Below are 16,642 nucleotides of genomic sequence, written 5' to 3'. Positions count from 1 at the left end.
AAGATGGCAGGAATATAAGGAGGAAAGAGGGAAGAGAAAGAAAATGGAAAGGAAAAAGAGAAACTAAAGGAAGAGGATGGGTGGAATATGAGGTGGATAAAAGACAAAATAGCAAGGAAAATGGAAGGGAAAGAGAAAAGTTAAAGGTAATGGAAGAGGGTGGATGGAGTATGAGGAGAATATACTTAAGTTGTGGGGAGCATCAGGAAGCAAATTGATATATTGCGACAGGGGCAAATGGATGTTAGGAAATGGATGGGGTAGAGGGGCTGTGAGAGGGAAGGAGGTGGAGGAGTCAGGAGGAGGAAAGAGATGACTTTGGAGAGGCTTAGAAGAGGACGATACGAAAGCTACGGGGAACATATGGAGGAAAACTAAGCGTGGTGATGAAGGAGGCGAAGGAAGTGGGCAAAGAAGAATGGCTAGAGAGAATTTGAGGAGGAGGATACGAAAGTTACGGGGAGCATATGGAGGAAAACTAAGCGTGGTGATGAAGGAGGCGAAGGAAGTGGGTAAAGAAGGATGGCTAGAGAGAATTTGTGGAGGAAGATATGGAAGTTACACCATTAAGAGGGAAACTAAGCATTGATATAAGATTGTAGAAGTAGATATTAAAGCGGGAAATGGTAGAAGAAAATGTAAAGAAGAGGAAAACTAAGCATTAATATAAGAGTGTAGAAGTAGATATTAAAGCGGGAAATGGTAGTAGAAAATCAATGTAAAGGAGAAGAGGAAAACTAAGCATTAATATAAGATTGTAGAAGTAGATATTAAAGCGGGAAATGGTAGAAGAAAATGTAAAGGAGAAGAGGAAAACTAAGCATTGATATAAGATTGTAGAAGTAGATATTAAAGCGGGAAATGGTAGAAGAAAATGTAAAGGAGAAGAGGAAAACTAAGCATTAATATAAGAGAGTAGAAGTAGATATTAAAGCGTGATATGGTAGTAGAAAATCAATGTAAAGGAGAAGAGGAAAGCTAAGTATCATAAGAACAGGAATGAGCTAAGTGGTAATATGAGATAAATAGTAATATAGGAAAAGATATAAAAATAGATGAAGAAGAGGCGATCAAGTTACCAATATCCGTAAATTAAATATGGAAATCAGTATCAATAATGTTGTTGCCGGTGGTGGTGGTGGTGGTGGTGTTTTTTTTGTTTTTTTTTGTTAGCACTCTTATTGTTGTTATTTTATTATGAATAGTGGATCGGGTGGCTGTGTGTGTGTGTGTGTGTGTGTGTGTGTGTGTGTGTGTGTGTGTGTGTGTGTGTGTGTGGAACAAGTGAGGCGTGTTTCATAAGTGTCATGAACACACACACACACACACACACACACACACACACACACACACACATTCATCTTAGTAAGCCGTTGACAGCAGATGTTGCCTCGCCGTCAACAGCTGGTATATAGACACACACACACACACACACACACACACACACGAAAAAACAAACAAATAAACGAACAACGTATGAACACACTGAAATTTATGGTTTTGTAGACTTATATTATTGTTCCCATGTTGCTGTATGTGTGTACGTGTGTGTGTACGTGTGTGTGTGTGTGTGTGTGTGTGTGTGTGTGTGTGTGTGTGTGTGTGTGTGTGTGATTCACCACGGCCTGATCACGTGTTGGACTCGTAATCGCCAGCAGATACCCTCCCGACATGAGCAAGTGTTCTTTATCGTCGATCTAGTGGTACTGCCAGGACCTCCCACACCACACACCCCATCCCCCTTGCTCAAGGGGGAACAGTAACCACTCCTAGTCAACGGAAAGAATCCGGCCTGAGCGGGCTCGAACCGCCGCCCTGTCAGACCATGTAACCTGGCAGCGCAGCGCTCTAACCAGTTGCACCACGGAGTGGTGTGTGTGTGTGTGTGTGTGTGTGTGTGTGTGTGTGTGTGTGTGTGTGTGTGTGTGTGTGTGTGAGTGAGTGAGAGAGAGAGAGCTTGCGTTAGTGTGTGCGCGTATGTCTAGACAAAGATAATTGTAGATACCTCAGCAACTCCAGCATCGTTACGCACAGGTGTAATTTGCCGCTAATTGGGGACTTAATACCTGTAATTAAAGTGAATAAATGGAGGCCGCGAACTTCCTGATCGTACGAACGAACACAACTTTTTAATTGAGTGTAAGCACTTTATTAACACAAAGGTTCTATATGTCGGTAATCGGTCAAACTTATTTTCAACTATAATTCACCGTTAGTGTGCTTATTGTTTTTGTTACCTAAATTCTTCATTTTATTTAATACAGTTTCTACAGCATGGCTTTCATTCCACATTTATTTTATACAGACAGACAGAAAAGCAAAATTCGAACAGATTAACGGGTAAGAAAATGAGAGGGAGGGGGAGAGGAAGAAGGGATAAGGAAAAGGGGTATGGGAGGAAGGAGGGAAAAGGAGAAGGGAGAAAGATGGAAGGGGAGAGAAAGGATAGCATAGCAGAATCCCCTCTACCTCCTCTTCAGAAACAGAATGGTGAATAATCAGGATCTGTGCTATAATTATTAACATCATTATTATCATCATTCGTATTTGCATTATTATTTTAAGTTCGTTTAACAAACAATACAAACGTTCATAATTTGTTGCTAATGTGCATGTCGTATTCAAATACATTTCTCTATTCTTTTTTTTATTTGTTTATATGAACATTTATATCCCTAACAAATATTGCTCTCGTAAAGCCATTAGTTATGATCCAAACACGACCCTCGTTTTATTCTGTTTTGCTTTTCTGTGTGAGTGTGTGTGTGTGTGTGTGTGTGTGTGTGTGTGTGTGTGTGTGTGTGTGTGTGTGTGTGTGTTTCACTGGCTTCTCTTTAATTATTGGCTGAATAGTTTGTCAATACTGTTTGTACCACTAATATCTGTACACGGTAGGGGGGTGGGGGGGGGGGGGCTGGTGTGTGTGTGTGTGTGTGTGTGTGTGTGTGTGTGTGTGTGTGTGTGTGTGTGTGTGTGTGTGTGTGTGTGTGTGTGTTTTGCGGTTGTTGTGTGGAAAGACTTCGACTGATTAATTAAAACGAAAGACGAGGAGGAGGAGAAGGAGGAGGAGGAGGAGGAGGAGGAGGAGGAAGGGAGGAGGAGGAGGAAGGGAGGAGGAGGAGGAGGAGGAGGAGGAGGAGGAGGGACATAAAGAGGTCTTGGCTGAGATCTCTTTAGTTATCTCCAGAGAGTCGTAAGCTTTATTAACGCTCTCTCTCTCTCTCTCTCCACACCTCATGACCTCTTTTCCGCTCTTTTTCCAATTTTTTTGCTCTTTTTCCACTTTTTTTCTTCCTGTTTCTTCTTTTTCCCTCTTTTTCCTCTTTTTCCAGTTTTTTCCTCTTTTTCACTCTTTTTTCGCTCTTTTTCACTCTTTTTTTCCTCTTTTTCACTCTTTTTTCGCTCTTTTTCACTTTTTTTCCTCTTTTCACTCTCTTGTCACTCTTTTTCCTCTTTTTCACTCTTTTTTCGCTCTTTTTCCACTTTTTTCCTCTTTTTTCCTTTTTCTCACCCTGTTTTCGCTCTTTTTCCCTCTTTTTTCGCTTTTTCCCTCTTTTTCACTCTTTTTTTCGCTCTTTTTTCCACTTTTTTCCTCCTTTCCCCTCTTCCCTCTTTTTTCGCTTTTTCCCTCTTTTTCACTCTTTTTTTCGCTCTTTTTTCCACTGTTTTCCTCCTTTCCCCTCTTTTTTCCTCTTCGCTTTCCCCTCTTCATCATTCATTCCGTTCAATCACCTCCCTTCTCCTTCACCTTCGCCACTCAGCTCCTTTATGGCCGGTGACCCTCTTAACCTATTGGGGCCCACCTCCCCTTAATCAATTCCTCTACTTCATCTTCACTCTCATCAACTCTTATTTTATTTTCCTTCAGTTTTTCCTCCTCCTTTCTGCATTACGTGAGACTCTGCTATTCATTATTTTCCTCTTCATCCTGTTATATTTGTTTCTGTCCTTTTTTTTTCTTCTCCGTTCTCGCTTGTATTTTTATAATTATTTTTTCCTCATCATTTTCTGTTTTATTTTTTATTTTATTTTTCTTGCTTTTTCACTTCACTATATAATGGATACGTTTCTCTCTCTCTCTCTCTCTCTCTCTCTCTTCTCCGTCCTACGCATTAACCTTTGGATCTATTTTTTTTTATCTTTTCTCTCTCTCCTCCCATTATCACTCCCACATACGCTCTTCCCTCTCTCCCCTTCTCTCTCTCTCTCTCTCTCTCTCTCTCTCTCTCTCTCTCTCTCTCTCTCTCTCTCTCTCTCCATACAGTTTCCTTTCTAAATACTCTCTCTCTCCTTACTCTCTTTCTGTACCCTGACTCTCTCAACAGTCTGTTTGATCCCTCTCCATATTGCATTATCTCTCTCTCCTTCTGCCTCACGCTCCCTCTCCCATGCAGCTCTCTATCTTCACACCCACGGCCTGTCTCCCCTCAACGGCACCTTCCCCTGGGCTCACCTGATGCTGTAGAGGACGCCGCCGTCGGGGTAGATACGGATGTACAGGTTGGGCAGGATAATGTTGTGGAAATGTCCCTCCTTCTCGTTCTTGAAGAAGAGGTCAGGCATCCACACCATGTCTGTCTCCGTCAGGGTCAGGTACTGGATGCGACCTGACCACCATCGCAGCAACGAACACAAAGGAAGAAAACAGAGTGTGAGACAGGGAGTGAGGGAGGGAGGAAGGTATGTGATGTCAGGTAGAAAGATTTCTGTATTACTTACGTTCTATTTATGGATGTTATTGTTCCCTTTTTCTCATAAGGACAGCGCGTGCAAGAGACTTCAAAGAGCAGAGAAGTATGGAGGAGGAAGAGGAGGAGAAGGAGGAGGAGGAGGAGGAGGAGGAGGAGGAGGAGGAGGAGGAGGAGGAGGAGGAAAAGGAAAAGGAGGAGGAGGAGGACGACAGCAACGAGGGAGTGGATGGAAAGGAATAAGAAAAAGAAAGAGCAGGCAGGTAAGCTTCTGACAGGCGCGAGGGTGTGTGTGTTTTTATTCTAATTAGTTCAGGGTCTTTGTTAGTTTCTTTTTTCTTCTTCTTTCATGGACAGGATGAGAAAAAGAAAAAAAAGAAGACAGAAAAAAGTGAGTTAACGAGGAAATGATACAATGAAACGGGAAGAGGAGAGGAAGAAGAGAGAAAGATGGAGTGACAAGAGAGAGAAGAAGAAAGAAAGGCATGCAACTAAGGGAGAGAAAGAAACTGGAAGACAAGAGAAAAATGAGAAGTTAGTATGAAAGAGGAAAACAAGAACAGAGGCGAGACAGAGAGAAACCAGGGACAATGCAAGCGAATTGGAGGAAGATAAAAGACGACTAGAAAAGAAAGAAAAAAAGAGAAAAATGAATAAGAGACAAACAAGGATAGTGAAAAGAGGAGAGATGAGAATGAGAAAGAATGAGAATGAGACGGAAAAAATAGAACACAAATGGACTGAAATAGAGAAGCCGAGAAAGAAGATATTTTTTAATTGTATTGCCAGGGGGTACCAATGATGCAGAGGAGGAGGAAGAGAGGAGGAAGAGGAAGAGGAAGAGGAGGAGGAGGAGGGGGACAGGTGAGGGTGCTGTTCGTACCTTGCATGTTGTCGAAGGTGAGTCGTTGATCTGTCCACTGCTCTCTGAAGGTGATTTGGATGCTGTACTCCTGTGGGTGGGAGAGAGAGAGAACCCGTGAGAGAGAAAGCGAGAGAGAGAGAGAGAGAGAGAGAGAGAGAGAGAGAGAGAGAGAGAGAGAGAGAGAGAGAGAGAGAGAGAGAGAGAGAGAGAGAGAGAGAGAGAGAGAGAGAGAGAGAGAGAGAGAGAGAGAGAGAGAGAGAGAGAGAGAGAGTAAAAAAGAAAGAAGAGGAGTAAGAAAGAATAAAATAGAGAAGAAAGGATAAAGAAAATCTGAGAAAGAGAAACAGAAAGAACGAAGAAAAGTAAGAGAGAGAGATTATAGAAGAAAAGACAAAGAAACACTATGAAAAAGGGACGGAAAGAAAGAAAAGAAAGAAGTAAGAAAGAAAGAAAACTAAAAAAAACGAGACAAGGCAAATAAAACACAGAAACAAGTAAACAAACAAATAAACAAACAAACATGGCATTCAATTCTTCTCCTCCTTTCACCTCCCCCTCTTCTCCCCTCCTCTTGCCTCACCCGTCTCTAACTTAATCTCCCCTTATCTCTCCTCCAATCCCTCTCCTTCTTTTCCCTTCCCTCCCCTACCCTCCTCTTACTTCACCCACCCCTACCCTAACCTCCCCTTACCTCTCCTCCCCTCCCTCATCACACCCATTTCCCTAACCTCCCCTACCATCCTTTTATCCCACCCTCCCCTACCCTAGCTTTCCCTAACCTCTCCTCCAATCCCTCTCCTCCCCCCTCTTACCTCACCCTCCCTTACCCTAACCACCCCTTACCTCTCCTCTCCTCCCTCCCCTCCCCACCCCTTCCCCCAATCACCGGACATTCCCAGGCAGGTAAACATATAACAACAACTGACACCGGTATCACCTGTGCCGAGATTGATACTAATTAATTAAAGCCTCTCCCAACGCACCTGTCCTGCCAAAGTCAATCAGGTGATATTTTTTAATACTATGTAACTGTGAGTAATGATCGACACCGTACTGGAAATATTTGTATTGACCTTTTTAACTATGAAACAGACTTGCCAACTAACTAACTAACTAATCATTTAACCAAATATTGAATAAACGTTGTGATTTTTCTTAGTCTCTTGTTCTATTTGCAAACTTTTATATCATTATTTCTGTTTTCTCTCTTTCTTATCTCTCTTACTCTGTTTCCATAGTAGTAGTAGTAGTAGTAGTAGTAGTAGTAGTAATGGACATAGTGGTGGTAGTAGTAGAAGTAGTGAAGTAGTAGTAGTAGCAGCAGTAGTAGTAGTAGTAGTAGTAGTAGTAGTAGTAGTAGTAGTAGTAGCAGTGGTAGTATCAGTAGTAGTAGTAGTAGTAGTAGTAGTTCTTGTACGCCTCATCCACACGAAAACATTGACACACACACACACACACACACACACACACACACACACACACACACACACACACACACACACACACACACACACAATCTCCATCCCTTGTTGTTATGGCGTTCCTTATGGCGTAAAAAAGTAAATCAACAAGAGTATAGATTAGTTTTCCATCGAGGCTGCCGCGTTTTCTTGCATAAAACTCTAAGGCGGAGGAAGAGGAGGAGGAGGAGAAGGAAGAGAAGGAGGAATAGGAGGAGGAAAAGTGGAGGAAGAAGAGACGAGAGAAAGAAAAGCAGAGAAGGAAAAAGAGGATATTAACATTAGAGAGCTGAAAAAAAGTGAGAAAGGAGGAGCAGGAAGTGGAAGAGGGAAAAAAATGCAGGAAAAGAAAAAAGGAAGACAAAAAGAAGAGCTTAGGTAAGACGACGAAGAAAAAAAAAACGAAAATGAAAAACAAAATAATATAAAAAATCAAGATCAATGGAAAGGAAAGGAAGTAGGAGTGCAAGATCAAGCAGGAGGAGGAGGACGAGGAGGAGGAGGAGGAGGAGGAGGAAGAAGAAGAAGAGGAAGAAGATTATTTTAGTTAATCTTCCCAAAGGCTTTGTTGAGAGAGAGAGAGAGAGAGAGAGAGAGAGAGAGAGAGAGAGAGAGAGAGAGAGAGAGAGGCACTACACTAGCTTGAGTGTCTGGAGAGAGTGTCATTGACTATCGCTTCCTGGTGGGCGAATTTTGCATTATTATTATTATTATTACGATATTATTATTATTATTATCATTATTATTATTATTATTATTATTATTATTACACCACACATCCTATTTCTCATTTCCGTTCTTTCTAGCAACTATCTCTTCATTTCCTTCCCATATTATTATTATTATTATTATTATTATTATTATTATTATTATTATTATTATTATTATTATTATTATTACACCACACATCCCATTTCTCATTTCCGTTCTTTCTAGCAACTATTTCTTCATTTCCTTCCCGTCCTTCTCCCCTCTCTTTACCCTCCTCTCCTTTACCTTTCCTCCCTTTCTTCCCTCCTCCTCTTCCTTTCCTTGTTGCTTCGTTCCATATTTTCTTCCCTCTCGCTTGCCTTCCTGTCCTATCTTTTCTTTCTATCCCTAAGTTTCTTCATTCATTCTCTGTATCCTCCAATCTGCTGCTCTCCCTTCCCCTATCCTTTCATTTCCCAGCTCTTCCTCTCCCTGTCCTCCCATTCTCACCTCTCACTTTCTCTACCTTCCCATCTCATGTTCTCCTTCACCTATCCTCGCTATTCTTCTATTCCCTGCTTCTCCTTTCCTCCCTTCGTCCATTCCGCCCCTAACTTTCTTATCTCTGCCTTGCCTTCCCGTCCTGTCTACTCCTTCTATCCCAAAACCCCTCATTCCCTTGTACCCTTCCATCTCCAGCTCTCCCTCCCTCTCTTCCCCCATCCCTTGCTCTGCCTCCTCCTATCATTATTCTACCCGTGCCTTCTCTCCTTCCCTCGCTTCTTCCGCTTCACACTCACCATCTTCACGTCCGAGATCGTTTGCACGTTTCGAATCATGATGTTGATGTGTACCACGGCGGGACCTGCGGGAGACGACAGTAACCATTAGACCATGAGAGGGGAAGGATGTGTGTGTGTGCGGGTGTGAAGAGGAGTGTGTGTGTGTGTGTGTGTGTGTGTGTGTGTGTGTTAGGTAGGGGTTATATGGGTGGGTATGGAGGGGTTGTTGGAGATATGTATAAACTACCAGTGACAAAATGACGGCGAGGAGAGGATGCGTGTGTATGTGAGGTGGACGAGTGTGTGTGCAGGCAGGTTGTGGTTATATGTATGGTTATGTAAGGCGTTGTAGGAGCATCACTGGGAAATGTGTGTGTGTGTGTGTGTGTGTGTGTGTGTGTGTGTGTGTGTGTGTGTGTGTGTGTGTGTGTGTGTGTGTGTGTGTGTGTGTTTAGGGAGGACGAAGGAAAGATGGATTCTGCGATAACCTACTCCAGACGACCTAAAACATTTACAAACTCATAATCAGCTTAATGAGGGGCTTTGAGGCGGCTCACAATAGCTACCACAAGTTGACTTACGAATTACAGCAGAGGCAACGGCATGAAGTCTAAGCTGGATGTCATACGAGCTCTAAAATGATAAGCCAAACTTGAAATGAGTCACGGGGAAGTTTGAATGACTGTGGAACTCAATATGGCTATCCTTAGGAACCTGGAATGACTCTTAGAACCTGAGATGAGATTTACAACTCTTAATAACGCTGCAGAAGACTTGAAATGCCTTTATGTGTTCTATAAACTTCGAACCACATAATCTTTTTAAAATACACCTCTTCTCTGATCTCCTTTAAGTGTATATAAGTATCTATAAACTTTAAGTACCTCACGCCCCTTCTTAAACTGAAACCACGTACAAATGATCAGTGGATGCTGGGAAAGACGATATTTTACTGCTGCTAACTGAACCAAAGTGGGCGGGGCTTAGATGTAGAGTCAGCGTGAACAGCGAAGTATAAATCTTGAAATCACTCTTTATAAACCCAGATAACCTGCCACAAGTGATCTCAGAGGGGGACTCGAACTCAAACTATATGTATGATTGGTGGATGCTGAGAGATGCAAAATCTTACTAGTAGCTATTCGAACTAAAGTGGGCGTGGCTTATTAGCAAACTTAACCTGAACAGAAACGTCAAAATCACTTAAAATCAAAATCCTTAAAATCAAGCCTGAAAATCACCTTAAAGTGGGCGGGGCATATATGCAGACTTAACCTAAACAGAAGGGTCAACATCACTTAAAAACAAAATCCTTAAAATGAAACCTTAAATTCACCTTAAAATCAACCTTAAAAACACTTCCTTAAAAACTGAACTGCCTGCCTTAAGGGGTCTCAAAGGGGGGACTCAACCAAAAGGAGCTTACCCGTGTCGTTGGCTCCCGCTGGCCTGATCCTCTTGTCATAGTTCCCAGGTCCTATGATTTCGTCGATGATCTGCTTCTCTCGCGCCCTGTAGTTAGCGCTGACGGGTCCGCTGAAGGGGTGAGAAAAGAGGTATTAGGTTGGTGATTCAAGGGTAGTTCAGGTGAGTCATAAGAGAATGGGTGGTTAATAGTGTGGACGAGAAAGGGAGTTTTATTTTCGGTTGTTTCAGAATGATCTTGGTAAGCGTTTGTTTAAGTTAGGTATTGGGTCATACATGTAGATGATTAGAAGAGGAAAAGAAGAGGAGAAAAGTGAATAGGAGAAGGAAGAATAAGATGAAATGCAAGAAAAAAACCAAGATGATGATGACAACGATGAAGATGATGAAAAGAGGGAAAAATAACTAAAACTAGTACAAAAACAGGAGGATATTTACGAGAAAAAGGAGAATGAAGAAGAAACAAAAACGATGAGAGAGATAAAACGCAAGAACAAGACTAATAAAGAAAAACAGGAGCAAAACCAACAAAGAGAAAGACGATATAGACAATAATCACACACACACACACACACACACACACACACACACACACACACACACACACACACACACACACACCCCCACACACACACACACACACACACACACACACACACACACACACACACACACACACACACACACACACATACACACATACCCAAAGCTTCCCATCGTCCCCCAGACTAAATTAACTCTCGGCTTCTTTTTCCGACTCATCATTAAGTTTTCATCCCAGGAGGCATTGAGACTTCTTTCCTTCCCTTCCCTCCCTCTCCCTCTATTTGCCCGGCAGCTCTTCTTGTCCTTTCCAAGCGTGTAAAAATAACAGGCGCTCGGCAAGTCTTGAGTAGGAGGTGGTTAGTGGCATCCTGTTTGCTCATAATGATGCTACCGGCCTTACTGAGATAATTGTGTCAGAGTTTGTTATGACAGGACAGAAAAATGAGTGAGTTTCCGTCCTCCCACGCTTCCTCGCTCCCTCCAGCACAAGAGGAAAACAAAACACGGAAGGAAAAATGACGATAATGTGACCCTTCTGTCCCCTTAGGATGCTTTTTCACTCGATTTTTTTTTCCTTACAGAGGCGGAGCTAACGAAGGTTCCACTCTACATATAAAGTGAAATATAATACGAATAATATAACGAATAAGCATTGTGACGAAGATGTAGGAATATGATTTTTTCCACTACTCAGCATATATAGTGGAGTATGATACGAAGAACTTAGCGAAGAGGCATTAAGACGGGAGCGTAAAAAACCCCACAGTTCTGCTTCTATGGGACAGGTTGTTATTCGAATTTGTTGAAAAGACGGAAATAAAGAAGCGTCTACTTTACGAACTGAAATAAAATACGACACTTCGTCATCTTGGTAAACAAAGCGCCAACGTTATTATTTTCTACTTTACAGGAAATCAGAAAAGAACTCTCATTATCTCATTTGGCTTAAGATTTAGGCAGAAATGAAAAGGACAATTCTAGAACACTCAAACCCTGAATGACGAAGGCAACTAAACAAAAATGGGCGTCACATGTTTAAAAATTGATGTAGACAAAAACCTGGATATCGCTGACAAATGACTTAGGCAATTATTTTATAAGGGTGACGATTTGTAACTTAACGAAAATACTTTATAACGATGGCAATGTAATAAAAAAATCGTCTTTCTAACTCGACAAGATAGATTTTTATTCGAATTCGTCAGAAAGATGCAGATAACGCAGCGACTACTCTACATTTATAGTGAAATACGATACAAGTAAGCTATTGAATAGGTATTATGATGGAAATTTTAAAATGTGATCATGGCACATTATCAACAAACTATTTTTCCTTATTTATTTAGAGAGGCAACCTTACTGAAGATTCTGTTACAACTACATAGTGAAATATGACTAATGACATATATACACAGTGAGGACCATCGTACACACACATACACACACACACACACACACACACACACACGCAAACAGGTGAGGTGAGTGAGCAATTAGAGCAGTGAGAGGTAATCACATACGAGGAAGTCTGGTCATTCATACTAATTGGAGATGAAGGTGAAGGCGGTGGTGGAGGTGAAGGTGGTGGTGTGTGGTGGTGGTGGTGCTGAAGGGTCTTGGTACTAGGTTGAGTGCAAGGGAGAGAGAGAGAGAGAGAGAGAGAGAGAGAGAGAGAGAGAGAGAGAGAGAGAGAGAGAGAGAGAGAGAGAGAGAGAGAGAGAGAGAGAGAGAGAGAGAGAGAGAGAGAGAGAGAGAGAGAGAGAGAGAGAGAGAGAGAGAGAAATGAAAGGCAGCTTAAGTCGTTCACTCACTCACTCACCCACGCACTCACTCACCCATTCATTCACTCGCACACTCACAATGCAGAAATAATAATCAGAGGGAAGACAATAACCACAAAAAAAAATATGAACGAAAAAAAAATGATGAAAGGAGAGTAAAGAATTTTGGAAAGATGAAGAAAGAGGTTATAATTGGAAGGATAGGAAAGGAAGAAAGGAACGAGGAGGAAGAGGTGGAGGAGGAAGAGGAAGAGGGGAAGAAGGAAGAGGAGGAGGAGGAGGAATTATTGAAGGTGCGTTAGACAAATGGGATATAGTGGCCTTACCTGGCGATGGAACACACCTGAGGACACGAACACACACACACACACACACACACACACACACACACACACACACACACACACACTCACAAACACACACACACACACACACACACACACACACACACACACACACACACACACACACAATTACTTCCCGTCCCCCACACACAGTCACACCTGAACTCAAATTAATCCACTTACGAGTTCACACACACCGAGGTAAAGCCTAATAGGGATAAGAAGTGCCGTGGGTAACCTCTGAGCACCTTCCCTTCAAATTCTCCCTCTAAGACTCTAATAAAAGAAGCTTCAACCAAAATCCGGTAGAGGGAGAGGAAGAGATGAAACGATGAATGGGAACAATGTGAGAAAGGACTGATGGGGAAATGTTAGTTCAAGGAAATGGATACGAGAAGAGGATATGAAGATCAGAAAGGAATATGATTAGGAAGCTGTGGAAGATAATACTAAATTGCTAGCATGTGAGAGGAAATGATGGATCGGAATAGTGTGAAAAAGAACTGATAGGGAAATGCTGGTAAGGAAATGAACACGAAAAGAAAATGTAAAGAAAGGATTGAAAGAAATATATTAAGTGAGATGTGGAAGATGTTATAAAAATCGCTAGGAAATAAAGAAAGGAATTGATACGAGATGATTAACTACAAGAGATGATGGAAGACGATAAGTAGAAAACTTATAAAAATTACAAGATTGCTAGGAAATAATGGAAAGCTGAAGGAAGAATCGAGGATGGACAACTGAGAAAAAAAAAGAATGAATGAATCAGGAAGGCTGACTAAGGGTAAAGAAAGGTGGAATGATGAATGAAAAAGGTAAAAAGAAAACACTTAAAAATTACTTGTTTTCAACCTCAAATATGTAGTTTTCTGTTCATGGTCTTTGTATGTGAAATGTGAAGAGTAAATGCCGTAGAGATTTTCATATGTACATCAGTCTATCTATCTACCTACTTGTCAGGTCAATATACTTTAAAAATTTCCTGATACACAACATTAAAATAACTAAAAAGAAATATATATCAACGAAAATACAAAAAAAAAACACTATATATTTAGTTAGAATAAGTAGTGATATAGCACTATATATTTAGTTAGAATTAGTAGCGATGTCAGTAAATTTGCAGATGATACCAAGATCGGTAGAGCAATTGAGTCGGATCAGGACGCTAGTATTCTCCAGGGTGAATTAAACAGATTGTATGACTGGGTGGGTAAATGGCAGATGGAGTTCAATGTAGGGAAGTGCAGTATTCTGAGTGTAGGTAGAAACAACCCCTCTCATAACTATTGCTTAAATGACACTCTCATAAGCAGGTCTGGGTGCGAGAGGGATTTAGGGATCTTAGTGAGCTCTGATCTCCGTCCAAGGGCACAATGCATTCAAGCTAGAAATCGAGCAAATAGGGTACTGGGATTTATTTCAAGGAGCGTAAGCAACAGAAGCGCCGAAGTCTTCCTCAAACTATATTTAGCATTAGTTAGACCTCATCTTGACTATGCGGTTCAGTTCTGGTCACCTTACTATAGAATGGATATCAAAATGTTAGAATCGGTGCAGAGGAGGATGACTAAGATGATTCAGGGGTTGAGACACTTGCCATACGAGGAAAGACTCAAACAGTTAAACTTGCATTCTCTAGAAAGGCGAAGGGTGCGTGGAGACATGATCGAGGTTTATAAATGGATGAAGGGCTTTAATAAGGGAGATATTCATAAGGTTTTGTTGGTAAAAGAACCGGGTAGGACACGAAGTAATGGGTTTAAACTGGATAAATTCAGATTCAACAGGGATATAGGCAAAAATTGGTTTACTAACAGGGTGGTGGATGAGTGGAATTGGCTTAGCAGTCATGTGGTGAGTGCCAATACAATTGTCACATTATAAAAATAGATTAGATAAATTCATGGACAGCGATATTAGGTGGGGTTAGATACACGGGAGCTACACGGGAGCTTAGGTTCAAAGGAGCTGCCTTGTACAAGCCTACCGGCCTCTTGCAGACTCCCATGTTCTTATGTTCTTATTTTCTTATATATATTTTTTTCTTTTACCTGTCTTTCTATCTATCTACTTATGTAGGCTAATATATTTGAAACGCTTCCTAATACACAAAACATTAATATGACCAAAGATAAACATGTATCAACCCACAAAACATATAAAAAACATCACCATTATATATTTTTTTTAACCATTTTCATCATTTCCTCCACCATTTCCCTTTCTTCGTCGCCCCCTTTTTTTCCCTTTTCACCACTTCCTTCACCCATTTCCACCATTTCCCTTTCTTCGTCGCCCCCTTTTTTTCCCTTTTCACCATTTCCTTCACCCATTTCCCTTTCTTCGTCGCCCCCTTTTTTCCCTTTTCACCATTTCCTTCACCCATTTCCACCATTTCCCTTTCTTCATCAGCCCCCTTATTCCCCTATTCATTATTTGCTTCACACATTTCCACCATCTCCCCTTCTTCGTCGTCCCCCTTTCCTTTCCCCTTTCCAATCGTTTCCCTTCATTGCATCATACCTACACACATTTACGAACATATTTTCACACGTTCGGTCCCATTAAAGTAAGATTATGCTTGGGCGCTATTCGGCTCAGTGGGTTTAGAAGCGTGAGCCGAATAGCGCCGCGGGGAGCGATGCGGAAGGGAGGAGAAAGCAAGGAAAGGAAAGGAAAGGAAAGGAGAGAGAGAGAGAGAGAGAGAGAGAGAGAGAGAGAGAGAGAGAGAGAGAGAGAGAGAGAGAGAGAGAGAGAGAGAGAGAGAGAGAGAGAGAGAGAGTTTGGGGGGGGGAGGACAATGGCCTTATGTGTCCGGTAATGGCCTGGCAGTGTGTGTGTGTGTGTGTGTGTGTGTGTGTGTGTGTGTGTGTGTGTGTGTTTATTTGTTTGTTTGTTTGCGTGTGTTTGTCTGTTTTAGTTTTTGTTTATTTGTTTATTCGCTCGTTTGTGTGTATGTATCTATTAATTTTGCACCCCCACACACACTCTCTCTCTCTCTCTCTCTCTCTCTCTCTCTCTCTCTCTCTCACGCACAAACAGAATAAATTGATTTCAGGCTTTGACAGGTATTAGAATCACCTACATGGAAGGAAAAGAAGGAGGAGAAGGAGGAGGAGGAGGAGGAGGAGGAGGAGGAGGAGGAGGAGGAGGAGGAGGAGGAAGAGAGATAGACGATGAGGAGGAGGTAAAGAAGGAGGTAGTGGAGGAGGAGGAGAAAATGGAAGTGGGTTGGAAGAAAACTAGAGAGAGAATATAAATGTGCCAAAAATTTTAAGTTAGGATGTGAGTGAGTGAGTGAGTGAGTGAGTGAGTGAGTGAGTAATTGAGTGAGTGAGTGGGTGAGTGAGTGAGTGAGTGAGTGAGTGGGTGGGTGAGTGAGTGTGTGGGTGAGTGAGTGAGTGAGTGAGTGAGAGAGTTAGTGATTGAGTGTGTGAGTTAGTTAGTGAGTGTGTGAGTTAGTTAGTGAGTGAGTGAGTGAGTGAGTGATAGACGAAGGGAGATTTAACGTAAGAAATACAAAACTCTGAGGAAAACAGATGATGTGAGTCCGCGCAAGGAGAGACAGACAGACAGGCAAATAGACAGACACACACAGACACACAGAGACAGCCAGACAAATAGGCCCTTCACGACACCCACCACTCAAAGAAGACAAGAAAGGACGGAAGGAGAAGACGGACAAGACAACATAAAAAAAACGCAAAAAATAAAGGGGACGAGCCAGACCAAAAAACACACACTTATAAAAGAAATAGACGAAGAAAACAATATTATTTCAGTATCAGCTCACCAGAGGGCGGAGAGGAGGGCGAGTAGGAAGACCAGAAGACGCCCCACGCCCGCACCCACGCCCACACACACGCCCATTGACTCCTTCATCCTGTGGGGGAGATAAAAGAAGGAATATTAGATTTTCAAGGAGCAGGAGGCGGATAAAGGAGGACATTAGGATTTTTTTTGTGTACATTTTTCTTGTGCTGGAGAGGAAAAAAGGGAGATTAAATATAGGGAGACTCTGATGTCGGTTTTTTTCTCGTTTTTTTTCGTGTGTG

The 16,642-nt window shown here is 41.9% G+C and overlaps 1 protein-coding gene across 1 annotated transcript; it reads right to left on the bottom strand.

The window, feature by feature from the left end:
* Positions 1 to 4,425: 4,425 nt before the first annotated feature.
* LOC126990112 (glutamate-gated chloride channel-like) lies at positions 4,426 to 16,471 on the bottom strand. Its single transcript, XM_050848663.1, has 5 exons — positions 16,381 to 16,471; positions 9,912 to 10,021; positions 8,504 to 8,568; positions 5,572 to 5,641; positions 4,426 to 4,607 (listed from the first exon to the last, which is right to left on the bottom strand). The coding sequence occupies exons 1-5, from the start codon at positions 16,467 to 16,469 to the stop codon at positions 4,450 to 4,452; spliced, it is 492 nt and encodes a 163-aa protein (XP_050704620.1). The 5' UTR covers positions 16,470 to 16,471; the 3' UTR covers positions 4,426 to 4,449.
* Between the last annotated feature and the right edge of the window lie 171 nt (positions 16,472 to 16,642).

This window comes from Eriocheir sinensis, unplaced genomic scaffold, assembly GCF_024679095.1.
Source record: "Eriocheir sinensis breed Jianghai 21 unplaced genomic scaffold, ASM2467909v1 Scaffold1452, whole genome shotgun sequence".
Taxonomy (NCBI): domain Eukaryota; kingdom Metazoa; phylum Arthropoda; class Malacostraca; order Decapoda; family Varunidae; genus Eriocheir; species Eriocheir sinensis.
Note: the sequence above shows the minus strand (reverse complement) of the source record. Positions and strands in the feature narration are given on the sequence as shown.

Excerpts from the sequence above, each read along its gene's own strand:
- LOC126990112 (XM_050848663.1), bottom strand. The coding sequence starts at position 16,469 with ATGAAGGAGTCAATGGGCGTGTGTGTGGGCGTGGGTGCGGGCGTGGGG. Across the intron at positions 10,022-16,380 it reads GCCCTCCTCTCCGCCCTCTG|CGGACCCGTCAGCGCTAACT; the intron begins GTGAGCTGATAC and ends TCACCCCTTCAG. Across the intron at positions 5,642-8,503 it reads CGATCTCGGACGTGAAGATG|GAGTACAGCATCCAAATCAC; the intron begins GTGAGTGTGAAG and ends TCCCACCCACAG.